A 26131-nucleotide genomic window follows, 5' to 3' on the forward strand; every position below is an offset into this window, starting at 1 on the left:
GACCCTCTGACCAACTAGTGGCTCAGACAATAGCACAGGGAACCATATAGTTCCTGTGAGAAGGACCCTTGGAGAAGGGAATGGCTACCCACTCCAGTACTTTTGCCTGGTGAATTCCATGGACAGAGAAGCCTGGCAGGCTACAGTCTACGGGGTCGCAAAGAGTCGGACATGACTGACACTTTTTTCATGTTATGTATGTTAATTCTGTACTCCTAATTTATCCCTCCTCCCACCTTTCCATTTTGTTACCCATAAATTTACAGAAATAGTCTATGAGTCTTGTAGTCTAACAGTCTATGAGTCTTGTAGACAAGCTCGTCTTTTTCTTTGAGATTCCATATGTGACACATACAAAGTGTACCTTTCTGACCTACTTAGTAAGATAATCTAGGTCCGTCCGTGTTGCTGCAAACGGCACTATTTCATTCTTTTTACGGCTGAGAAAGATTCCATTGTTTATTTGCACCACATCTTCTCTATTCATTCATCTGTGATGGTCGTTTAGGTTGCTTCCATGTCTTGGCTACTGCAATAGTGCTACCATAAACATTAGGGTGTGTGTGTCATCTTGAATTGTGGCTTTCTCTGGCAGTTTGCCCAGGAGTAGGATTGCAAGATCATGTGGTTGCTCTGATTTTAGTATTTTGAGGAAGTTCCATACTGTTCTCCATGGTTGTTGCACCAATTTGTATTCCCACCAGCACTGTGGGAGGGTTCCCTTTTCTGCACTCCCTTGCCAGCATTTATTATTTGTAGGCTTTTTGATGATGGCCATTTTCACTGGTGTGAAGTGCTACCTCATTGTAGCTTTGTCAGATCATATGCTTTTATGGAGATTCAGTGATTCAGGGATTTTGATGTGTGATAATTGTATCTAACATGTAGCAAGGGCTAAATGAATATCTTTTTATAAACACTGTGTATTTTTAAATTTTTTATTTAATTATTTTTGGCTGCACTGGGTCTTCATTGCTGCATACAGGCTTCTCATTGCAGTGGCTTCTCTTGTTGTGGAACATGGGTTCTAGGGCACATAGGCTTCGGCAGTTATGGTGTGTGGGCTCAGTAGCTGCGGCACACGGGCTCAGCTGCTCCAAGGCATGTGGAATCCTCCCGGGCCAGGGATCGAACCGGTGTCCCCTGCACTGGAGGTGGACAGACTTCTAACCATTGGACCACTAGGGAAGCCCTAATGAATATTAATACTTACCTAATAAATGATATTTATTATTGAAGATCAGTAGTTTAAACCAGTGCTTCTCAAACTCTAACAGGCATTTAAATCGCCTATGGGTTTGTTAAAATGCATATTGTAATTCAGCAGGTGGGTTGTGGGCCCTAAGGTTCTGCATTTCTAATCACCTCCCACACCACGACGACAGTGGATCACACTTTGATTAGCAAGGAATTAGATCGCCTAACTGGAGAAGACAATGGCATCCCACTCCGGTGCTCTTGCCTAGAAAATCCCATGGACAGAGGCGCCTGGTAGGCTGCAGTCCATGGGGTCGCTAGGAGTCGGACACAACCTGAGCGACTTCACTTTCGCTTTTCACTTTCATGCATTGAAGAAGAAAATGGCAACCCAGTTGGCACTCCAGTATTCTTGCCTGGAGAATCCCAGGGACGGCAGAGCCTGGTGGGCTGCTGTCTGTGGGGTCGCACAGGTCGGACACGATTGAAGCGACTTGGCGGCAGCAGCAGATCACTTAACACCCCTTTATAACAGTGTGGTGTGTTGCTCACAGCACTAAGTCTGGAGTTGAGGCATGGGGTTTGCCACCTACTGCCTATGCGATCTTGGTGTGTGTGATCACTAACTATGTGATCACACCATTTTCCTTCTGACCCCTCATCTGTTAACAAGCAGGCTGGATAGAATGACCTTCTGGGTTCTCTGCAGCTCAGAACAGTGTGTTGGCACAAGAACGACTAATGTGCTGTGTTCTGGGCTGTGCAGAGGGCGAGCACACGTCCCACACTGCCTGTCAGTGAGGATGGGCTGGGTTTCAACCCAGGTTCCAGGACCTCAGGGACACTGGACACCTTTCTTCCATGGAAGGGCTGCCCACATGGAAAGAATCAGATGGTCAGAGATCTCCAACAGCCCTCTTCTTGCCTCCCTAGGAGACCAGGTTCGTCGATGGAAGAGCCATTCTGCAGTGGGACATCTTTGCCTCCAATGGGATTATTCATGTCATTTCCAAGCCTTTAAAAGCTCCCTCTACCCCAGGGGTGAGTATCCAGCGTTCCTGGTAAGGAGGAGCCTCAGTGTCCACTCCCCAAGAAGCAAGCTCCTCCTGGATGCCCTGTCCACCCCATCCGTGGCAGCTGGCCTCAGGGATGCCCAGCCCCCAGCCAGTGGGTTAGTGACATAACACCTGTCACCACCAATATTTGCTGAATGAAAAGGGCAGGATGTGCCCATGGAGAAAGCACTGGAAGGGGAGTGAAAATCCTGAGCCCCTCCACTTCGTAACCATGTGAACTCAGACAAGCCCCAGAAACATCATTGAGCCCCATTTTTCTTATCTGCAAAATGGAGGTCACAATGCCTTCCTTCCTGGGTTCTTGGGAAGACAGTGAGTTAATGTAAAATAATAAAGACGGTTCCTGGCACATGCTTTATAAGAGTTGGTCAGCTGGCTGTGGTCAGTTGGCGGTGATGTTAGTTTTCTAACTTTGTTCTAAAGGTATGAAGCTCCAAAGTCAGGCTGGCTTCAAAGCCCACCTCGGCCACTCGTGGGCTGTGTGACACTGGGCAAGTGCTTACCCTGTCTGTGTCTCCGTTCTCCCATATTAAAAGGGGAACAGTAGAAACTGTTCTTAGCTCTTTGTGTAATTGTACATTTAAATGGATTATTTCATGTAAGGGGGCTTAGAACAGACCCTGGAAGTAATGTGAGCTAGACACACATGGACAGCTTTCTCATTATTTTTATCCCAGCCAGCACAAGATGCCTCAGGCAAGCCAGAATGGGGTGGGCTCCGGGAAGCACGCCTCTTTGGGGAAGTCACCAGTTCTGATGCCAGCTGCTGGCCTTTCTGTGTTTAGACTTCAGGCCACACTGGCCTGGGAACAGGGGTGTTCTTTGCCATCGTCCTGGTCATCGGAGCCATTGCTTTGGCGGCATACTCCTACTTTCGACTAAACCGGAGAACGATTGGCTTCCAGCATTTTGAGGTGAGACACAGAAAAACAGGACCATGGGGATGGGGGTCCACTCTGAAACCCAGCCCCTGGCTCTGGGCTACTCCAGCAGGCCGGCTGCTTCAGGGGGCTCGCTGAGTGCTTGGCACACATTTCCTGTCTCCTGGATGGGGCCTCTGCCCCGAAGAGGTCAGCAGTGGCAGCCCCAGGGCCCTCTACCTGAGTCAGGGGATGGAGGAGGGCGAAGAGTAGCCAATAGCCCTTCATGCCAGAGGTTTGGCTTGGAGCCAAATTCGTTAGGAGCCTAGGAGGCCACTCACCTTGGAGGAATCACAAGACAAGCTTCAATGCTGACTCTGAGGGTGGGGACACGCTGGGGGCCTGCACAGCCAGAGGCCTCAGGTCACAGCCAGTAAACACACTGGCCCTATTTGAACGACTGAGCCCACATCCGGGTCAGCGGGTCTCAGCTCACCATGGGAGACCCTGCAGGCCGGATATGGCTGCAGCCTGCAAGCAGTAGGTCACTTCCTTCTGGCAGATAACCTGCATAAGCATCATATACATCACAGTTAGCAAAAGCACCGTGCTGCATGATTCCTTTTATATGAAGTTCAAGGACAGGCAAAACCATTCCAGGTGATGGGAGTCAGAAAAGCAGTTACTGTGAGTGGGGACCAGATGCTGGCGGGCAGGGGGGTGTGAGGGCACCTCCTGGAGGATGGAGATGCCCTGCATGCTGATTTGGGTGGTGGTCACACATGGGTGAACATATATAAGAAGTCATTGAGCTGAACACTTAAGATTGGCGCATGATATTACATCTAAGTCAGATCTCAATAAAAGGACAACAGAAAAGCTCCCGCAGGTGGAGGGGGTGGGACTTGCCTTAGCCTCCGACTTGGCTGCAATGCCCCGCCTTGGGGATTTATGGTGCTCAGCCCCATGATTCTCTGTCCGAGCAGTCAGAAGAGGACGTTGGCGTCGCAGCTCTTGGCAAGCAGCAGCCTGAGAGTATCTCGAACCCCCTGTACGAGAGCGCAACTCCAGCGGGCCTGGGACCTTCCTACGTCCCCTTCACGGTGAGTTTGTCTTTTCATCTAAAACAAGCTCAGCTGGGGAGGAGGCGGGACAGTGATGTCTTTCAGCAGAACTGTGGAGGGCACTGTGCCAAGAAATCTCACTTCTAGGACATGTCTCCAGGCCACAAGCCTAGAAGCAAGCTGGGTGAAGCCCTGTGGTCGTTCTGTGTTCTGAGCTCTCCTGGGTGGATGGCAGAGGCATGCATCGGTTAGATCTAGAAAAGAACTCGGGGGTACACAACCCCGACCTTGTGACCGGGAGAAGAAATCTTGGGATGAATTCTGCCACAACCACTGACGAGGCAGCAGGCACAAAGGAAGACCTAAAACTGCTTCAACATTTACACTTGTTGTCCGGGATTCTTCTGCCTATTGTCAGAGCTGCTTCTTGCTTTTAGGAGCTCCGTCTCTTTGATGAGGTCTTTTAGATCTAGGGGCGCGGGTTCTGCTCTGGTCTTCCAAGAAAGGGCCACTTGTTTCTAGAATTAGTGACCCTTGAGCATGGATGGAGCCGCCACTGACCTCAGCGCTGTGGCAGGGAACCCCGTTCACATTAAATGTGCGAGACACACTCTGCCTATATTACCAGATCTGGACTGAGAAGCTAAGAGTGAGGTAAGAGAAAACATATTGGTCTTTGCCCCAGAGCTCATAAACTCCTGCGATTTCCTAAGTGGTAAGAATACTAGGGACATCTTTTGTTCTGAGGAGATTCTGGGTTGGCTTCTGGATGGGGGTTGGTCACCAGAAAGACCAAATCATGATTTGAAGGTTGGGATTTTTCAGCTCCACCCTCCACCCTCGGGGGGGGGGGGGGCGGCTAGAAATGTAGCTGATAGTCGATATGAGGAAGTCTCCATAAAAATTCCCCCCCCCTTTTTTTAAATGTGTTGTGTAGCTATTACAGATTTTCAGTTTGTAGTTACTGTGAGGTTTGTTATGGCCGTCCTTATATAAACAAGATTATCCTAAGTTGCTGGTCTTTTAATTTCATATGCATCTCCAGTATCCGGTATCTGTGCTCTCCTCTCCTCTGCCTGCTGGTTTTGATATCACTGTTGTGTGACATCCATCGTTTACCGGATGTGTGCCTTTACCAATCAGCTTTTCTAGTCATGGTTTTGTTTCTAGTTGTGGCCTTGTCCACTTAGAGTAGTTCCTTTAGCATTTGTGAAAAAGGTGGTCTGGTGGTGTTGAATTCTTAGCTTTTGCTTGTCTGCAAAGCTTTTGATTTCTCTGTTAAATCTGAATGAAAGCCTTACTTGTCATTTTGGTGTTTTCATAAGAGGTGAGCTCACATTCTTCTATTCCACCATCATCCATAAAATCCCAATAGTAGGGGGTTCAGAGAGCTTCCAGGGTGGTGAATATATCCACACTGGGAGGGTGATGCACCCAAACTCCACGAGGCAGTGGTTATACTGAATTCTTATAAGTTGGCACTGAAACATTACAATGTTTTATTCTACGATTTTAAGCTTGTAGTATGCAACATTTGTTATTTTTCTAGTGAACGAAATGCAGCTATCCCATGGTTCTCAGTGCCTGTGTTAGTAGATTTAATATATTTGCAATGCTGAAAAATAATCAGATCATAAATCCTATTGTTTTTTAATCAAACTCATGTAAAAGTTTCTAGTCCAAATTGCAAGGCCAAGTTCAGCTAAGCCACATTTATTAACAGCCTATTTCTGTAAGCCTGGTGATACGGAAATCAACCTCATTTTAAAAGCAAGGGGGGAAATTACACATTCTCTTCAGGGCTCTCCATGGTCTCTCAGCTGTCTGGCCTCTCCTCGGGGCTCCAGGAGCACCGTCCATGGAATACTCATCTGAGGCACGTGAGAGTACCCTAAGAGGCAGGACTCAGTTCAACCTTCCTAATCAGACCAGGTGGCAAAAATGTTCCAGTTACAGGAATCCTACGCTGAGGGTACCAGCCCCAAATATGCTTTATTCTCACGCCTTTTATATTGAAGGGGCAGATGTTGCCTCTAGACAATCTGGAGCCAGTCCACACACTGAGCATCCGTTATGTGAATGGACAAAGCTGCGGTCTGACCGAGCCACAGGCAGCAGGAGGTTCAGGAGGCCGCCTCTGGACTGTTGCTTCAGATCAGACCCAGTTCAGGGTGCACTGCCCACCGGAAAGGATTCTCTTTGTAACCAGATTAACAGCCCATGTTTTCCTTAGAGTAGTATCTAACTTAATTCACACACCTCCCTGTCAGGTAAATATTATTAGGCCCCTTAATAGATGAGAAAAATACTACAGAGCTGAAATGACTTGTCCAGGGCCACATACCTTCAAGCAGTCGCGACTGTACCCATGTTCAGGCCACGAGCCACAGGTCAGCAGCATGAAGCCACCCTCGCTCCCACCAGGTGTGTTCACAAGAGACTGCAGGAAAAAGAGTGTTTGTAGGCTGAAAGGGAGGAAAATGTTTTCCTTGACCCTCCGATGATTCGTGGCTGGGCCTGAAAAGTAAACTGATAAAGACAGACTCACAGAAGAGCACATATATTTTAGTAAACGTTTATGTGTGCGTGGGAGCCTTCATGAGAAAGTGAAGACCCAAAGACGGGACCGGGATGGGAAGCCTTTGCACCTTTTAGACTAAGTGTGAGGAATTGACGAGAGAACGCTGGAGCCAGAGGCAGTAAGTGGTGAAGCAGTAAGTGGTGAAGCAGTCACGAGGAAGATGCGGGTTAGAGAGTAAGGTCTGTTTGGACAGGTTTCATGGCCCCCAACTCCCCAAAAGTGATCTATCTTCTTTCCTCTAAAGAAAATTTCATGAGAGAATTTCATTACCTGTTTCAGGGGGAAAGGGTGGGGGCAGAGTTAGTCAGAGTGACCTTCCTGCTTCTGTCATTTAAAAAAATTCCTTTCAGTTTGACCTTTAACAAGCCAGGGTACTGTACTGGGGGTAGCAGGTCCGGAGGGCCTTCCCCAGGGCTTCAGTGGTGAAGAATTCACCAGCCAATACAGGATACACAGGTTCGATCCCTGAGTCGGGAAGATCCCCTGGAGATAGAAATGGCAACCCACTCCAGGATTCTTGCTTGGAAAATTGCATGGACAGAGGAGCCTGGTGGGCTACAGTCCATGGGGTCACAAAAGAGCTGGACATGACTTAGGAACTAAACAACAAGAAGTGTGTCCTAAACCCGCCGAGGCCTCAGACCAGTAGCCAACAGAATGCTCAGCCTGGAAGGATGCACCCTCTGCCTGCTTCACACACTTCTCTTTTCCAGGACCCTGGTGACCAGCAGCTGGACAGCAGTGACCCCCTGGGGGCGCTATGAGGCTGGACCTGCCCCATGCAGACATCGCCGCTGCCACCCCGGTCCCTGGGGCCACCTCAGGAAGGCCATCGGCTGTCAATCCTCGGCCCCAGCTGCCTGTGGGAAATGCAAGGTCCTTTAACATTTCAAAGTCCGGAGCACTCAGGCCGTACCTCATCTCTCCGGTTGATCCAGGGGATATTCTGTCTCTGTGGGTGAGGGACCATGTTCAGCCCACCCACCACCCAGGGGACTGGCTCCCTCCCTGACCCTCTGCTATCTTCCCCAACCTCCAGTAGCACCTTTTACCTTTTGCCCAGCACTCTAGTGACCGTATCTTAATTCCCTGTTAGACTGTAAGCTTCTGAAGGCAGAGACCTTCCTCATTCGTCTGTATCTTGGCACCTAGCAGTGTGTGGCATGTGAAATGTGCTCAACTACTGGTTACAGAACAGAAATAAAGTCAATGGAATAAATCCAGTGTCTGGGGAGACAAATCGACCAGTTGCCATAGGAGGGGTCAAACTCTGAAAGTCAAATCAACTCATTAGGGCTCATTAGGGCTGTTAGTTCACCAACATCTGCATTATGAGTGCTTCTTTCTTAATTCTGTTTGGTTTGCTTGTTTGTGTGAAGAAATAATAACCACAAGGAGATACCACTTCATACCCATGAAGATGGCCATCCTTAAAACACAGACAAGAATAGGTATCCACGAGGGTGTGGAGAAACTGGATCCCTTCTACTCTGTTGGTGGGAATGTAAAATTGTGCCTCTACTGTGGAAAACAGTCCAGCAGTTCCTCAATAAGTTAAACAGAATTACCATGTGATTCAAAAATTCCACCCGTAGGTACAGACCCAAGAAAAATGAACACGTCCCTACAACAAGTTATAGAGGTAGCATTATTAGTATTATTCATAACAGCCAAAACATGAAAACAAACCAAATGTCTACTGACTTACGAATGAATAACCAAACTGTGTCTTGCCACACAATGAAATAGCATTCTACCCTAAAACAGAACTAAGTACATGCAACACCATGGATGAACCTTGAAAACATGATACTCAGTGAAAAGAAGTCAGACACAAACGATCACATACCATATGATTCCATTTATATGAAACGTCCAGAATCGGGCCAGTTCTTCTCCATGCAGGACTCTGTGCAAGGCTGGATGACCCTCAAAAGGCCCAAAGTGGCCTCTCCATCAATGTGACAAGCAAGTCCCTCCAGCCCACCCACCACCCTTTTGCAAGCTACCCCAGGGGTAGCACTGGCCAGGCTCGAGAGCTGTCTCTGGGAAATGGAGATGCGAAAGGCTGGGATGAGCAGATCTCAGACCCTCCTCCATCGCCCTCACAGCCCAAACAACCTTGTACCAAATCATCAGGGTTTTTGCTGAGCCAAGTCCAAAGTTCAGAAGCCCCCAGAGTCTCAGAAGCTTCCTCACAACTCCAGGAAGGGAAGAAATGCCCATTTCAGGCACAGGAACGATTTACCACCTCCTCTTGGGCAATGTGCCGTGATGGGGCAATGCTGGCTCTCCAGGAACTCGCTCCCCGAGGGGACTGTGGGATGGATTCACTAGTGAGTCCTCCAACTCCACCATCAAAGGGACAGAGAGGTACATGATTAAGAGGAAAAACAGCAGGCACCCATGAAAGGAGTGAATGAGATGAAGGTCCTGGCACAATGAGAGGTCAAGGATATTAAGTTTAAACACATTCAAACAGTTTAAAAAGGCTCTTCAAAATATATCCAAAACCCAACAGTGAACTGACTTCACAGCATGCACTCCTAATTCAGTATTAGTCAGTATTTCTTCTCTTAAAACACTGCTTCCAGTTTTACATTCTCCTGGTACTTTGCAGACAAGCAGGTGGATCACTGTCTTCTCCTTGTTCTCAAGGAGGGAACTGTCTGAGAGAGACAGAAATTCTAGGTGGGTCACCTGCTGCCCACCTAAGGCCAAATTCACACTCATTTTCCTTCTGTGGCTTAACTACATGGTCTTCAAGCTCTGAGAACAGGCAAGTGTGCTTTGTTGAGGGTGAGGAGACCAGGGTGGTGAGGAACGAGCCATCAACCTTTTGCCCCCTTTCTTGGGGATATTCTTTTTGGGTACATTAGAATGTGATATGACTTTTGCCACTAACTGAAGCACACAAAAGCAGATGACTGAGGGTAAACCGGACAATACAATTCAAACTTTTATTTGGCAGTAAGTTCGACGTCATGTAACATAAAATCAATATTTAGAATAAATAGCAAATTCACATTCAGGATAAATAGCAAGTCTACCTAATTTGCATTTACCCGTGCCTGAAATTAAACAGGCACCATCTGTCCTTCTACTAAATGATTAGAAAACAGTGTCCTAAGTCAGAGTTCAAGGCTGCAGTGTAGAAAAGTACAGAGCAGTGTTGTGGGTCAGTTCCAGAGAGCAGGCATGAGGTGGGGAGTCTCATGCGGGAAGTTTACAGGGAATTGTCCTTGGGATGCACCTGGGAAAGGGCAGGAGGGCAAGAAGGAGCCGATGGGCCTTCAGAGTTGCTCCAGGGAGGGAGTCTGACCACACCCTCATCCGAGGCAGGATTCTTCAACGGGGGAAGCTCCCAAAGAGGACCCACAGCTGCAGACTGAGCCAGCAGCTACGGTGACCCAGCAGCAACCAACCCCCACAGCAGCTGGGGGATAAAGTCCTTCGGGGTCTTCAGGGTAGCCAGGCCCATCACACGCTACGAGCACAACCACAGACGAGCACAATGAGAGGTATATTCAACGAGTGCCGAGCCGGGCCACTCGGTCACACAACTGGCAGTCATGCCATGTGCTGGAAACAGTATTTTACCACTGGCCACATAAGTGAATATGTCCAGAGAGAAGCTCGTAGGGGAAGATGCGAGCTTACCTACCGAACTTCTTTCCACTGGCTGCACACGACTGTGTATCTGTGGTTGCTTCCCACCCTGCACACTTTCAGCAAAGTCATCATCTCATCATGGCCACCCACAATCTGTTGATGCAGGGGTCGGCAAACCACAGCCTGAGGGCCAAATCCAGCTTGCGGCCTGTTTTCAGAGGCCAGGCTGCCCTGGACCACAGGCAGGCCCCGTCCTAGAGGAGGGGTTGCAGGAAACGGCCTGCAAAGCTGGAAGTCTTTACTGTCTGGTCCTTGACAGGGAAAGTGTGCTGAGCCTTGCACTAGGGAAACTTCACTCCCTTTTTCTTCCTCAATCCACTAGGGTATTAAAGGTAAGCTAAACTAAGCTAAGCTAAACTTGGGGGCTTCCCTGGTGGCTCAGATGGTGAAGCATCTGCCTGCAATGTGGGAGGACCCCGGTTCGATCCCTGGGTCGGGAAGATCCCCTGGAGAAGGAAATGGCAACCCACTGCAGTATTCTTGCCTGGAAAATTCCATGGAGAGAGGAGCCTGGTGGGCTACAGTCCATGAGGGTCACAAAGAGTCGGACACTCCGGTACTCTTGCCTGGAAAATTCCATGGACAGAGGAGCCTGGTGGGCTATAGTCCATGGGGTCATAGTCAGACACGACTGAGTGACTTCACTTTTCACTTAAGCTAGACTTAGAGCCTCGCTCCCAGATGCTAACAGAGAAAGAAAGGAAACTGGTGCAAAAGGAAACCAGTGCTAAGCCAGCACATCGCAGGCTCCCTGATAGTAGAATAGAGCAATCAAGGAACCCGCCCTGCCTCTGGCCAGACTGAGTCTGAGAGCACATTGCAGACCAGGGCCCTCAAGTGGGTTTTTGGCAACAGATGAGCATTTGGCAGAGCGGATCCAATTTCAGCATTTAGCGCACTCTCTGCTGCTTTAGAGGCCTCTGGGGAGGAAAAGGGGTGGGGGAAGCTACTTAGTTCACCCAAAGCTAAATTAGCTAGCAGGAAAAAGGACTTTGTATTTCTCTTTGGCACTAATTAAGAGGACCAATGCATTCAAAGCAACTAGGAATTTAGTCATAGATGGGCCTTAATCAGTAACAGGTGGTTTGTGTTAGCTGGCATTAGTGGAGCTGAAGGGAATTTTTAAAAGAAAAAAAAATTTTTTTAAGGCTATGTTAGGAGGATGGTGGGGGCTTTAAGCCAAACTCCTAAAATATATTAAAAGCCAGGTTTCATCTACTTAAAAAAATGATTCTGGAAAAACCAGTTGTGCAGGTCCCTTCCAGGGCAACTGGCTATAGCTATGGTGAGCCTTAGGGACACAGACAGCCCCTGGACTATGAACTTTTGTTCATATCCTTCAGAGAAAATCAGTCTAAGTGATGCTAAAAAGGGAAAATATTTTTCAATGTGCAAGCTAATTTTCAAGTGAGCTCATTCTGATCACTTTCCAAACTGATCTTTTAGGTGGTAGAAAATAGACTCCCTTCCCTTGCACCCAAATGCATTCACCAGCGGGCTTGCCAGAGGATAAGCCAGGAGGAACAGAAAGCTGTACAGGGTGCTGAATCCCACCTGAGTCACGACAGTGACAAGTTAAAATGACCAAGCACAGACAAAGCGAAGTCCTCCATCCTTCACACAGAGACAGCCGCCCTGACCGTGACTGTGCGCCGGCCCCAGACAGACCTCAACACCGCCATGTGCCATGGCCCACTGACGTTCAGTCGCTCAGTCATGTCTGACTCTTTGCGACCCCATGGACTGCAGCAGGCTTCCCTATTCTTCACTATCTTCTGGAGCTTGCTCAACCTTAATTGGTGATAAGTCATTAAAATTCCTTATTCACACACCTAGAAAATGTATTTCTCACCCCAGGCTTGGGACTCCTAACCCAGACATACATGAAAGCAGTAAAAACAGCTGTAGTGAGATGTTTTTGAGTAACAGCTTTCTTGAGTAAACAAAACACCCTATCACTGGCACGGAGGAGATATCCAATGAATACCTGATTAGAAAAAGTTTTAAAATACCTAACTTCCTCACCAGCTTCTCCAAAGTAGAAACTATCAGCCCAGAGCACCAGCATATCCTCTGAGGACCCAAACACTGAGCAGTTGTGGGCGCCACCTGCACCCCTGAAATGCCAGTCTCCAATGCACTCTGATGCTTAAAACCCCCAGGCAGTAACAAACAGCCAGCAAAGTGCCTCCTGCAGCCTGAAAAAGGGATGGACACCTGTGTTTGTAACAAAGGGAAAAAAGAAGGCCAACTGGGCCTATTAGGTCTAGAGAGTCACCTTCACTATTTTAGTAAAATACAAGACAAGATCACAGGTACACCTGGTGGCTCAGTCTGTAAAGAATCCACCTGCCAATGCCGGAGATGTGCGTTCGACCGCTGGGTCAGGAAGATCCCCTGGAGAAGGAAATCACAACCCACTCCTGTATTCTTGGTTGGGAAATCACATGGACAGAGGAGCCTAGTGGGCTACAGTTCATGGGGTCACCAAGAGTCGACTAAACAACAACAGTCCCATTAAAACACGCAGCGTTATACAACATGCTATAGAAGTCACCTAATTTCTGCACGCGTGCAGGCAGCCTGTGGCAGGCCAAGCTCACATCTCCTCAACAGCTGGCTCCACACGAATCCACTAAAAACGCCAAATAAGCGAGCAGTCTCTCCTCAAGCCCCTTTCCTCCGCCACCTGCATCCTTCAGGCTTAAGGACAGGTGTCACCTGCCCTGTCCTCAGAAAGAAATGGGAACACTCAGTGAGGCTATTTCCAACTGTTTCTCTCAGCCTCAATGTCCTTGATCCTCTCCCACCTTAAATGCAGACACTAAAGAAATCCCCAAAGCAGACACGTAAGCATGGCAGGAAAGCAGTCTAAAGGCAGCAGGCGGGAGACAGCTGAGCAGAGAGGGCCACCTCCCTCGATCCGGCTGGATTCACACCCCTCTCCTCGGCTGATCAATCAGGAGAGAAGGCGTCTGCTCACTGCCCTCCAACGAGGACGGTTTCTGGTAACACACAGTTTAACAAGATTGCAAAACACCTGGGGGTGGGGGGGGTGGGGTTCACCGTACGGCACTAAATTATGAGGACATTTCATTCATTTCACTTTCCATCCTCCGATGAGCAGGTTCAAGCAACACGCGTGTGGTGGTGGCGTCAGGGGTTATAAAGCCCTGGGATACCCACCACAAACACACTGGTTCCTCCCGTGCGTTCGCATGTAGCAGCCTCATTCTACAGTCTGTTCTGCTGGCAGGACATTAAACCAGAAGCTTCTCTCTCCTTGTCCTCCTTTTTGGAGGGAAAAGAGTGAACCTGCCCACCACTTGGGGCACCATACTCCTTCCTCCGCGTGGGGCAAGACACAGGAAAGGGATATTGAGGACAATCAAGGCCAAGGACTGGCAGCTTCTCCTGTTCTTTCTCACATAAGACCTCCAGGGAGGCTGAGTCTGCTGTCAAGTGAGGCACCAGTGTGCCAGAGGCCTTGTACCAGATGCCTGGGAACCAGCGGCCGACTGGGGTCCATCCCTGCCGCCGACACCGTGGTCGCTGTCCAAGCGCCCACTGAAGCACCAGCAGCTCATCATGGACCCATGTCACCGGTCCGACACTGTGCGTGTTCAGCATTTTCCACGCACTTTCCACAGAAGAGTTAAAAGTTTCAAAATATCACCTGCTGGAATACAGAGCAGGCATCAAGAAGACTCCCCATCCCAAGAAGTCTGTTGCTGGATACAGTACCTTGGGAAACAAGAAGGCTGATCACAGGGTGTCGACAGGAGGCCAGCCGCTGTCCCCCCCACGTGCACAGGAGGGTGGGCTCTGCGAGCTGTGAGCTCCCTTCTGCACGAGCTGGGGGGTGTCCTCCATAATGTACAAAACAGGTATCACTAAGACCATCTGTATCATTTCCGAAAGCGATGCTCACATCCCCGCAGAGTCTGCCCAGCGTGGGGCCATCACCGGTGCTGGCTTTCGGTGCCCAGGGGTGGTGGGGCCGCCCTTTACTTGGCCTGGGCCTCCTGCAGCAGCGGCAGCCGGGCGGCCGGGGGCCGGTCGGACCAGGCGGGCAGCTCGTGCTGCAGCGGGGTCCGCCGGGGGTAGAAGGTGTGGCTGACGTCGTAGTTCAGCAGGCAGCTCAGGGACGCCATGTAGATGTCGGCGAACCGCGACAGGCGCCGCAGGAAGTACGTGGGGTTCTGGTCTGTGCGGAACAAGCTCCCGAACTGGGCATTGAAGAAACCTTTGGTCATTTCCCTGAAGAGGGGAGAGAAGAGCAAAGCAACAGTGTGACTCCCCCAAGCCCTGCTTTTAGTTCCTGACATCAGATGACACCAAAATCACCGTTTCACAGAGAAGAGATGCATGTAGGACCTCCCTGGTGGTCCAGTGGTTAAGGATCCGCCTGCCGATGCAGGGTACGTGGGTGCGTTCCCTGGTCTGAGAAGACTCCACATGCCACTGGGCAATGAAGCCATGTGCCACAACTACTGAGGCCACACAATGCAACTCCTGAAGCCAGAGCACCCTAGAGCCTACGCTCTGCAACGAGAGAAGCCACTGCAATGAGAAGCCCGCACACAGCAACAAAAACCCAGTGCAGCCAAAAAAAACTTTTTAAGATACATTAAAAAGGAAGTTATACATATATATCTATATAACTGAATCACTGCTGTACATCTGAAACTAATACACTGTTAATCAATTATGCTCCAATATAAAATTAAAAGTTAAAAAAACTACAAAATCCATAAATATTTTGAATCACTATGGTGTATACCTGAAACTAATATAATATTGTACATCAACTATACATCAATAAAAAAAATTTTTTTAATCACTGTTTCATACACTTCAGTTCAGTCGCTCAGTCATGTCTGACTCTTGCGACCCCATAGACTGCAGCACGCCAGGCCTCCCTGTCATCACCAACTCCCGGCGTCTACTCAAACTCATGTCTATTGAGTCGGTGATGCCGTCCAACCATCTCATCCTCGGTCATCCCCTTCTCCTCTCACCTTCAATCTTTCCCAGCATGAGGGTCTTTTCAAATGAGTCAGTTCTTCACATCAGGTGGCCAAAGTATTGGAGTTTCAGCTTCAGCATCAGTCCTTCCAATGAACATTCAGGACTGATATCCTTTAGGATGGACTGGTTGGATTTCCTTGCAGTCCAAGGCACTCTCAAGAGTCTTCTCCAACACCACAGTTCAAAAGCATCAATCTTCGGTGCTCAGCTTTCTTTATAGTCCAACTCTCACATCTATACACGACTACTGGAAAAAACATAGCTTTGACTAGATAGACCTTTGTTGGCGAAGTAATGTCTCTGCTTTCTAATATGTTGTCTAGGTTGGTCATAACTTTTCTTCCAAGGAGTAAACATCTTTTAATTTCATGGCTGCAGTGATTTTAGAGCCCAAAAAAATAAATTCTGCCACTGTTTCCCCATCTATTTTCCATGAAGTGATGGGACCAGATGCCATGATCTTAGTTTTCTGAATGTTGAGCTTTAAGCCAACTTTTTCACTCTCCTCTTTCACTTTCATCAAGAGGTTCTTTAGTTCTTCGCTTTCTGCCATAAGGGTGGTATCATCTGCATATCTGAGGTTATTGATATTTCTCCTGGCAATCTTGATTCCAGCTTGTGCTTCATCCAGCTCAGCATTTCTCATGATATACTATGCATGTGAGTTAAATAAGCAGGGTGACAATATACAGCCTTGATGTACTCCTTTTCCTTTTTGGAACCTGTTGTTCCATGTCCAGTTCTAACTGTTGCTTCCTGACCTGCATACAGATTTCTCAAGAGGCAGGTCAAGTGGTCTGGTATTCCCATCTCTTGAAGAATCTTCCACAGTTTGTGGTGATCCACACAGTCAAAGATTTTGGCATAGTCAATAAAGCAGAAACACATGTTTTTCTGGAACTCACGTGCTTTTTCGATGACTCAACGGATGTTGGCAATTTGATCTCTGGTTCTTCTGCCTTTTCTAAAACAAGCTTGAACATCTGGAAGTTCACGGTTCACGTATTGCTGAAGACTGGCTTGGAGAATTTTGAGCATTACTTTACTAACGTGTGAGATAAGTGCAATTGTGTGGTAGTCTGATCATTCTTTGGCATTGCCTTTCTTTAGGATTGGAATAAAAACTGACCTTTTCCAGTCCTGTGGCCACTGCTGCATTTTCCAAATTTGCTGGCATATTGAGTACAGCACTTTCACAGTATCATCTTTTAGGATTTGAAGTAGCTCAATTGGAATTCCATCACCTCCACTAGCTCTGTTTGTAGTGATGCTTCCTAAGGCCCACTTGACTTTGCATTCCAGGATGTCTGGCTCTGGGTGAGTGATCACACTATCATGATTATCTGGGTCATGAAGATCTTTTTTGTATAGTTCTGTGTATTCTTGCCCCCTCTTCTTAATATCTTCTGCTTCTGTTAGGTCCATACCATTTCTGTCCTTTATTGAGCCCATCTTTGCATGAAATGTTCCCTTGGTATCTCTAATTTTCTTGACGAGATCTCTAGTCTTTCCCATTCTATTGTTTTCCTCTACTTCTTTGCATTGATCGCTGAGGAAGGCTTTCTTATCTCTCCTTGCTATTCTTTGAAACTCTGCTCAATTGGGTATGTCTTTCCTTTTCTCCTTTGCTTTTCTCTTCTCTTCTTTTCACAGCTATTTTAAGGTCTCCTCAAACAGCCATTTTGCTTTTTTGCATTTCTTTTTCTTGGGGATGGTCTTGATCCTGTCTCCTGTACAATGTCATGAACCTCCATCCATAGTTCATCAGGCACTCTATCAGATCTAGTCCCTTAAATCTATTTCTCACTTCCACTGTATAATTGTAAGGGATTTGATTTACGTCATACCTGAATGGTCTAGTGATTTTCCTTACTTTCTTCAATTTAAGTCTGAATTTGGCAATAAGGAGTTCATGATCTGAGCCACAGTCAGCTCCTGGTCTTGTTTTTGCTGACTGTATAGAGCTTCTCCATCTTTGGCTGCAAAGAATATAATCAATCTGATTTTGGTGTTGACCATCTGGTGATGCCCATGTGTAGTCTTCTCTTGTGTTGTTGGAAGAGGGTGTTTGCTGTGACCAGTGCATTCTCTTGGCAAAACTCTATTAGCCTTTGTCCTGCTTCATTCCATACTCCAAGGCCAAATTTTCCTGTTACTCCAGGTGTTTCTTGACTTCCTACTTCATATGCATAGGACTCAAATTTGCCTAGAGCAGCCCTGACTTCTAATTGGGAAAACAGTCTGTTCAGCCATCAAAATGGTTCTGACCACATTCCCCACTTAGACCAGTAGAGAGAACACAGCTGAAGGCTCCAGAGGCAAGGTGTGAGCCCCTAAATGTGCACACCTCATTTCCCAAACAAAAATGGAAGGTGCCAGAGCCACTTCTGAAAGTCCACAGAAATGGAGAATAGTCCCACAGTCTCCAAACTTCCCTCATCTACAGAACAGGATCAAGGCCCCTTTCTTGTGAGGTTATAGTGAGAACTACATAAGGTAGTATGAGTATGAGTGTATCATAAACTCAAAAGTACTTTATGTCTAAGAGATTAAGGATTATCTTAATAATCATAAGGTATGAGTGTATCATAAACTCAAAAGTACTTTATGTCTAAGAGATTAAGGATTATCTTAATAATCATAAGGTATGAGTGTATCATAAACTCAAAAGTACTTTATGTCTAAGAGATTAAGGATTATATTACAGCGATGTAAGCACACCTCTGCCATCTAATACAGAGCTTCAAGCACCTCCTTGAAGCCTGCATTATAAGCATATATGCATCATATGCCCATCACCCTCTCACCCAACATTTCAGACCAATAATCACATTATAATAACCAATACATTCCCAATAACCAACACACTGAAAGGTAAGAGGATCAATTCAGTACAGCCGTGGCTTCTGCAGCCCAGAGGAATGGACTCTCCCCACTTTCCAGGCACACCAGTCCCACCAGACTGCCCACTGCTCAGAGGTCAGAACCAGGCAGTGAGCGCTACCTCCAAACTTTAGAGACAGCTGTGCCGCCTGAGAAGGAGCGGTGAGCGGGGCCACAAGAGCGGAAATGGCCACATCAACACTGTCCACATACACAGCACCCACTTCTACAGGGAAGCACAACTGTCCACAAGGCCTCTTGAGAATAACTGCTCCTTTAAAATCTTTACCATCTAGCCTGAATTAAGCACATCTTGATGCTCTGAGTCAAGCCATGGCTCAGATGGTAAAGAATCTCCCTGCAATGCAGAAGACCCAGATTCAATCCCTGGGTCAGGAAGATCCCTTGGAGAAAGGAATGGCTACCCACTCCAGTATTCTTCCCTGGAGAATTCCAAGGACAGAGGAGCCTGGCGGGCTACAGTCCAAGAGGTCGCAAAGAGTCAGACACGACTGAGCAACTAACACCTTCATTTTCACTTTTCATACAGATACACACACACATACTAGATTATCACTCAGCCATAAGAAAAAAAAAAATGAAATAATGTCATCTGCAGCAACAAGGGCAGACCTAGACATTATCACACTAAGTGAAGTCAAGTCAGAAAGACAAATACCACCTATCACTTATATGTCGAATCTAAAAAAATAATACAAGTGAACTTATTTACAAAACAGAAACAGATTCACAGACAGAGAAAACAAATTTATGGTACCAAAGTAAAAAGAAGAGGGGAAGGGATAAATCAGGAGTGTGAGATGAACAGACACACTATATAAACAGACACTATGTAATGAACAGACACTATATAAAATACATACACAAAAAGGATTTACTGTATAGAACATGGAACTATATTTGATATCATTATTCAACATATTCAATCTTTCCTATGATGGAGAAGAATCTGAAGCTGTACACTTGAGACTAACACAACATTGTAAATCAGCTATAGTTTAATAAAAAGAAAAAACAACTCAGGAATAACTATTCCCTTAAGGCACACACCCATCTGGCAGCAGCTGGGCTTTCTTCATCAGTCAGCATGATGAGCTGAGCGACTGCACATGCCGAACACAGCAGTGTTACAAATAAGCGCCAGCATCGTAGGCGCCCCAAGGATTCACTGCGGTGCAGGGCCACCTCCAACACTGTCCCACTGGCCACGCTGGGCTGCTGGCTGCCCAAACGGGGAAGTTAAGTGGGACAGGAGGGATGGATGCGGGGAGGGACGGACAGACAACTCAGGGGTGGGTGGAAAGTGGGAGGGAGCTCGCTGCTGCCTCGAGGAAATGTCACTCATGACTAACGGCAGCTGGCTTGTTCTGGATCCTGGGGGTCACAATCACCCCCGGCAGCTAAGAAAGGCTGTTCCGAGTCCCACCTCTGGCCGGCCTTGAGGAAAGCGTGTGGGCTGAATGCGCAGGGCTACAGTGAAGCATTCACTCTGTTCACAACAGGCCGCTCTTACCTCATCTCCTTCCTCTCCTTCTTCCACTCCTGCAAAACCAGCTGTGACTCCGCATCTCTGTGAACCTGCGGGACACAAGCCAATTACTGAGAAGGCTTTGGACACGAATAAACTCATTAGGTCATAAGAATTTTCTAACGGGTAGCTCTTCTGGGAGGAACTTTACGCAGATCTAAGAGATAGGCACTTGCATGAAATAATACATTTTCAGACTTCCCAGCTACTGCCCTTCTTCACCAAATGTAGACAATAATACTATGAGAGAATACAGGGATGCAAGGTCCCTGTTAAACTAGAGATATTAAAGTATTATTAAAGGATTTGTATGAGCATAATACATGTATGTCCACATAAAATGTATGTGTGTATTATATGTGCGTGATGTATCCATTACTCATGTGTGTTATACATATAAATATATACCTAATACACACTACCTAATAGACCTATTTATATATATCATAAATAAATGTATTATACACACACACATGAAAATGGCAGTGAGTGGAAATAGCAGATATAACAGTGCATCCACAAATTTCAAGCATGTAAAAACATGTGCATTTGGAAATTAACATGAAACTTTTTCTTAATTTGTTCAAGGGTAACAGAATTATAATTGGCTTAATCCTTTTCCTCAATATTATTTTATTAATACCTTTTAAAGTGTTTAAGAGAAAAAAATTGTGTTTGTAAAAGGCAAGAAGGCAGAATACCTCAACCAGATGGAAAGTGGAGAATTCTCCAGGTGGATCGAAATGTGAGCAAAAGGCAAAAGGAAAATGACAGCTGTGTGCGCCCTAACACATGGAATCTCACAAGTCTCTCCCCAAGCCTCCTAGGGTCAAACCGAACACACGAACCAGAGCCAGAAGCGCACGTGACCGCAGGGACCAGGCAGGGTTCCCACAGTGCACAGTCACAGGGGCAGCCTCAGGACCCGGAGGAAAATGCCAAACGAACAAACCATCTGCTTTTGACATGGGAGCCAAGGCCCGTCTGTTTATCACGTATGCTCAGATCAAGAGCTTGACCAAGTCACCCGCTACGGGCTGCTGTCACTCAAAACCAAACCCTGAGCTTGTAATCTCGATTTCCTGCCTGCCACTGTTGTCTACACCAGCAGGAAGCAGCCACCTCTGAATGACCACTGGATGTGTGTTACTGGAGCACCAGAAGACTGGTCCCTTCTGGAGGTGTCGAGGTAGGTCCTATGAGTTTGGTTTCAATGGGCTCTCATATTTTAAGTCAACAAATCACTCACCATAGAATTCAGGTACTACAAAATGTAAGCTTAGATCAAAACTCTGTAGGGTGCCACAAAGAATTTGTTTATATATATATGCATATAAACATAAATAACATAAATACACACACATGTATGCACACAAACATACCTATACAGATACACATGCATACACATAAATATACATGTATACATACATGCATACATATATACACACAGGTACGTATCCAGCACCTCTATGTGGCAAGCGCTGTGCTAGATACTGAAGATGTAAGAGAGAATGAGATGGAGACCCTGGCAGGGGGCACACCCAGGCAAGCAGAGCAGACCAAACAGCGTGACCCTGCACAGAATGGGACATCCTCCTCCCACCTCTGCCCACTTCTCGGCCCACGAACAGGGCCCTGTGTCTAGTGTGAAGAAGCAGCTTCTCCCTATGCTTGCAGGAGAGGAGAATTCTCCAACTAGCGAGATAAGCATGATAACCAAAGTGCATCTATGTGCTTTCTCCTTTCGGAGAAGCATGATAACCAAAGTGCATCTATGTGCTTTCTCCTTTCGGAAAACAGCGGCCTTAGGCCACATGACTGTGCCTCTCCACTCTCCCTTCAGCAGGGGCCCCTACCCAAGGGCAGGCTACACGGACATGAAGAGCCAGTTCGGGTCTCCAAGTCCATGGCACCTTCTGCAGCCCAGTTTTTCCAGACGGGGCAGAGCCAGGGATGAGGGATCATCTCCAGCAAAGCCCAAGACTGCTGAAGGGACAAGCGGAGGAGGAAGGCCCCAGAGAGCTGAGCCAGGGAGCCCCCCGCGAGCAGGGGGCACCTAAGCTCTGGGTGTGTGCACCGTAACCCAGCCTCCCCTCACAACCCCCCATCCAAGGCCCACCACGCCCACCCAGGGCTCCCTCCCACCTGCCCTTTCTTCATCGTTTACCATCTCTCCCATGTGATCAACCTCCTCCCCTGGAGTCTACCCATCAGCATTTAAACATGCTGAAGACTCTCCCATTAGAAGAAAAAGCAGATTCTCCTTGAGCCACTCCTTTCTCCAGCTCGGATCCTCCTACAAGGCTAAACTTTGTAAGAGGAGCAATCTAAGGAGTCTGACACCTACTTTAAAATACTTCAAAGACTGGGTATTACTTAGCTATAATTAACCTTTAAGTGATAGCATGCACTCAAGGGTGGGTAGCTGGTGTGGGAAGAGACTAACCAGAAGCCCGCACCAGAAGCTGATCCTACAGACCCTCAGGCACCTTCAGCCCCTCTTGTTGATTAGCCCATTCAGCCATTTATGGCTACAATCTATAAAAATATACTGTACGGGCTAGCCCACTCCTGCACGGGCAGAATTATTGCCATCTAGCCACAAGTCTGATAACCTGTACCAGCAGAGACCAAATCCAGCCCACTGCCCACCTTTCTATCATCCCGATGAGCTCAAGAATGGATTTACCTTTTGAAGTTGTTGAAAAAAACTCAAAAGAAAAATAACTTCATGATGTGTAAAAATGATATGAAATTAAAACTTCAGTGCCCACCAATAAAATGTCAGGGATACAGCTACAACTGGTTGTTCACATATTGTCCAAGGCTGCTTTCACGCTACCAGCATGGAGTTGAGACCATACAACCTGCACGACCTCACACAATTGCTAGCTGGCTTGTTACAGAAGTCTGTCCAACCTGAGCTAAACGTGGCTCTAACATGGTTACCTGAAAGACTTGATACCACCACGCCATCCACCAGCATGACCACCATGAACCGTACCACTCAGGAGGGCACTTTAAGGCTAATGAACAAAAATTCTTCTTTATAGCTACTTCCTTAAATCCAAAAATTAAACACTTGCAGTTAATTCATCAGACCCGGCTCCAGGTAACACTTTTGGCTTCCAAAAGGAAAAAGGAAAAAAAAAAAAATCACACCCAACTTCAAGGACCAATTTCTCTTCTCAGAAAATAGTGTCCAGATAATGTGCGATGTGCACATTATCAGAAAAAGAGGAGCTATAGAAACATCTGACACAGGGTCACTGGAATAATGTACAGTTTTCCAGATGAACACAGGGATGGGGGGAGAGGAGAAAGGGAACAGGAGGCACAGTGAGAAATGCCGCTCATTTGGGTAATTTTTTAATCATCGATCACCTTCCTCTATGCCCTTGAGAATCCATCCAGACAGAAAGCTAGAAAAGGAAACCAAAGCTCAACCATCTCCCTGCAGGCTGCACCTGTGTCTCTGACCAGCTGCCCGCATCACAGAGAGACTGCACCTCAGGCGAGGGCTCTGGCTATCCACGGAAGCTCTAACCCGCACACTAAAACAGCGCTTCAGTGCAGAGCCGAAAGCAGGGACTCGGGCAGCACACAGCCCAGGTTCAAGTCCTTGCTCTGCTGTTTTATGACCTTGGACATGTTACCTAACCTCTCAGACACCCAGCTTCCTCATTCTAAAGTGGAAAATTGTACACAGACAGCTGAGATGAGTTAGGAGTAATGTTGCAGAGCAAGCGCACAATGCCTGGCATCTAGAGAGTAACTATTATTACGTGTGACCTATGCACAGACTTGAAGCTGCATTAACCCAGAATCCAGGCCTTTTATTTTTAGACCATCACCTCACAGGCAAGCACAGGAAGGGAGACAGAACCAGTCCTTGTCAGAGGCGAGCCAAAGAGCAACACGGCCAAGACGGGCTGGAAGCAAGGCCCAGGGGACGTGCGGGGCCCCATGCCCTGGAAGGCGTGCGCCCTGGAGCGAGGGCCTGGCACTCCCTGCATCCCTGCCTGAACTCGCTGCCAGCCGGGCCAGGCAAGGCGGTTCCCTGCCCGTTTCCAAAGCGGGCTGGCAGGCTGTGGGCACCAGGCCATGGCCAGAGGCTGCAGGTGTGTTAGCCAAGACAGCAGGCATCCATGCCCCTTATCCTAAGAGTCAGCTCTCACGCCGAAACGCTGAGGGCCAGGCCAACTGAACCAGGTGAGAAAGCAAGGTGTCTCATGAGACTTGGGGGGCGGGTCACAGCTGCTACAGAGGGCATATTCCATGGGCCAGGAAATTACCAAAATGACTTTCCTCACTATCTGCCTAAAACTGGTTATATAACCCATAGAAAGAAAAACTACGACCACTGAACTCCAGTGAGCCAGCCAACTGATTCAAAATCAGATGGAAGCTGCACGCAGAGATCCCGATTCTTGCTCTGAGACTCTTCCCAGCAAGCCATGGTGTCCGGCCTGAAGTATTCACTCCCTTTCACAGATGGGGAAAGTGAGGTCCAGAAAGGAGAAGTCCCACAGCACGCTCAAGGCAGCAGCAGGACTGGACCCAAACAGGCAGAGGTTCTCGAATCCCATTACCCACAGAATATCTCCCAGTGCGGCTTGGGTGGAGAAGGCTTGGGTGGAGAAGTAAGGACTCTGAAATTCCCCACATGGGCCCACAAAACTCTTTCTCCAATAGGCTTTGGCAGTCATTTCTAAAATTCTCTTTAGGGAAAACGGCAAGATTCTTTCAGGGGCAAAACCACCCCAGTGGCTATTCTATAGGATGACTTCTGCCTTATACTTTAGGACCACAACTGAACAGAAACATATCTGAAATAACTCTGATCAGTGGATTAACCTCAGGCTTAAAGAAAAAGTAGGGGAGGATCTCCCTGGTGGCCCAGTGGTTAAGAACCCACCTCCCAACGCAGGGACACAGGTTCAATCCCTGGTCCAGGAAAATCCCAGGTGCTAAGCAGGAACTAAGCCCGTGTGCCACAACTGAGCCTGTGCGTTCTAGAGCCTGCGCTCCACGGCAGGAAAAGCCACCCAACTAGAAGCCTGTGCACCACGCCTAGAGAGCAGCCCCCACTTGCCACAACTAGAGAAATTCCGCAGGTAGCAATGAAGACCTAGCAGAGTCAAAAATAAATAAATAATTCTTCATTTAAAAAAAAAAAAAGAAAAAGTAGGAGAGAAAAAGAATTCCAAACCTGCATCTGCTCCAATAACCCGGTCAGGGTCTGTAGCCAGGTCATAGTTTGAATGTACTGCTCTGTGTTCATGATTTTGAGCTCGGATCTTAATTCTGGGATAATTGCACCCGTTCGCCAGCCATGCTTCAGGGTCAAGTCCTGATTGCAAAGATCACAAAAAGTCAACATTCATCACAACAGAATTTAAACCATTTCATTACCTTTCCCAGACACAACAGGCATTCATTGAACTAACTTTAATTGTAATGGTTGGTCATTAACCAAGTCAAACTCAATGAATTACACTTAATTAAAGCCCATTTAGCCCCAGGCTTTGGCCATCCCCCCCCACCCCAAGAAAGTTTCTGTTCTGGAAATAATTGCTAGAGTCACAGCCCCCACAGAAACACAGGATTTGGAATCCTTAACCACAGTCTCTAAAAGAACAATTAGGTCAGGGGCAGAAGGAGGGTGAATTGAAATGTTACTGAAGGTTTTTATTCAATCCACCCACAGAACGCTGGGGAACACCCATGGCAGCCAAGCCTCCTGGGTTATGGGAAATTTCAGACTTGGAATGATCACTCAGTACCAACATACATGATCGTATCTTCATTCCAAATATTGTACTCCTATAATATGACAATAAGCCAGAATATCTGATATAAGTTATGTCCTGGCAAATCTAAGATATACAATCACCATACTGAATGGCTGTTCATTTTCTCACTTGACAAACATTTATTAAATACTACTGTTTGCCAGGCCCTGAGCTAGATACTGAGAATTTTGAGCAAAAATAACAAACCTCTGCTCTCATGGGAAATACGGACCAAAAAAGTAAGCAAGCAAATACACAATGGCAGGTGGTAAGAAACACAACGGACAAAAATCAAGCAAAATAAGGAGTTACCATTTTATAGAGAGTGAGTAAGAAGGCCAGGCTAACAAAGGGACATTCAAGCAGAGATCTGAAGGGAAGGACAGTAAAAAGTACATAAATGCGTGGGAGGAGAGCAGTTCT

The 26131-nt window shown here is 47.3% G+C and overlaps 2 protein-coding genes across 2 annotated transcripts in view; one reads left to right on the forward strand and one right to left on the reverse strand.

Moving 5' to 3' along the window:
- Positions 1 to 7970, forward strand: part of STAB2 (stabilin 2) — a 164092-nt gene extending 156122 nt beyond the window's left edge. The window contains exons 66-69 of the mRNA XM_065921136.1: positions 2131 to 2238; positions 3059 to 3187; positions 4120 to 4236; positions 7492 to 7970. Of these exons, the coding sequence (XP_065777208.1) occupies positions 2131 to 2238; positions 3059 to 3187; positions 4120 to 4236; positions 7492 to 7542 (405 nt within the window). The 3' untranslated portion in view covers positions 7543 to 7970. The remainder of the gene's footprint in view (positions 1 to 2130; positions 2239 to 3058; positions 3188 to 4119; positions 4237 to 7491) is intronic.
- Positions 7971 to 9724: 1754 nt separating this feature from the next.
- NT5DC3 (5'-nucleotidase domain containing 3) overlaps positions 9725 to 26131 on the reverse strand; it is a 63590-nt gene continuing 47183 nt past the window's right edge. The window contains exons 12-14 of the mRNA XM_065937951.1: positions 25126 to 25266; positions 19899 to 19963; positions 9725 to 14710 (exon numbers count right to left, since the gene is read on the reverse strand). Of these exons, the coding sequence (XP_065794023.1) occupies positions 14458 to 14710; positions 19899 to 19963; positions 25126 to 25266 (459 nt within the window). The 3' untranslated portion in view covers positions 9725 to 14457. The remainder of the gene's footprint in view (positions 14711 to 19898; positions 19964 to 25125; positions 25267 to 26131) is intronic.

This window comes from Muntiacus reevesi, chromosome 1, assembly GCF_963930625.1.
Source record: "Muntiacus reevesi chromosome 1, mMunRee1.1, whole genome shotgun sequence".
Lineage (NCBI taxonomy): Eukaryota > Metazoa > Chordata > Mammalia > Artiodactyla > Cervidae > Muntiacus > Muntiacus reevesi.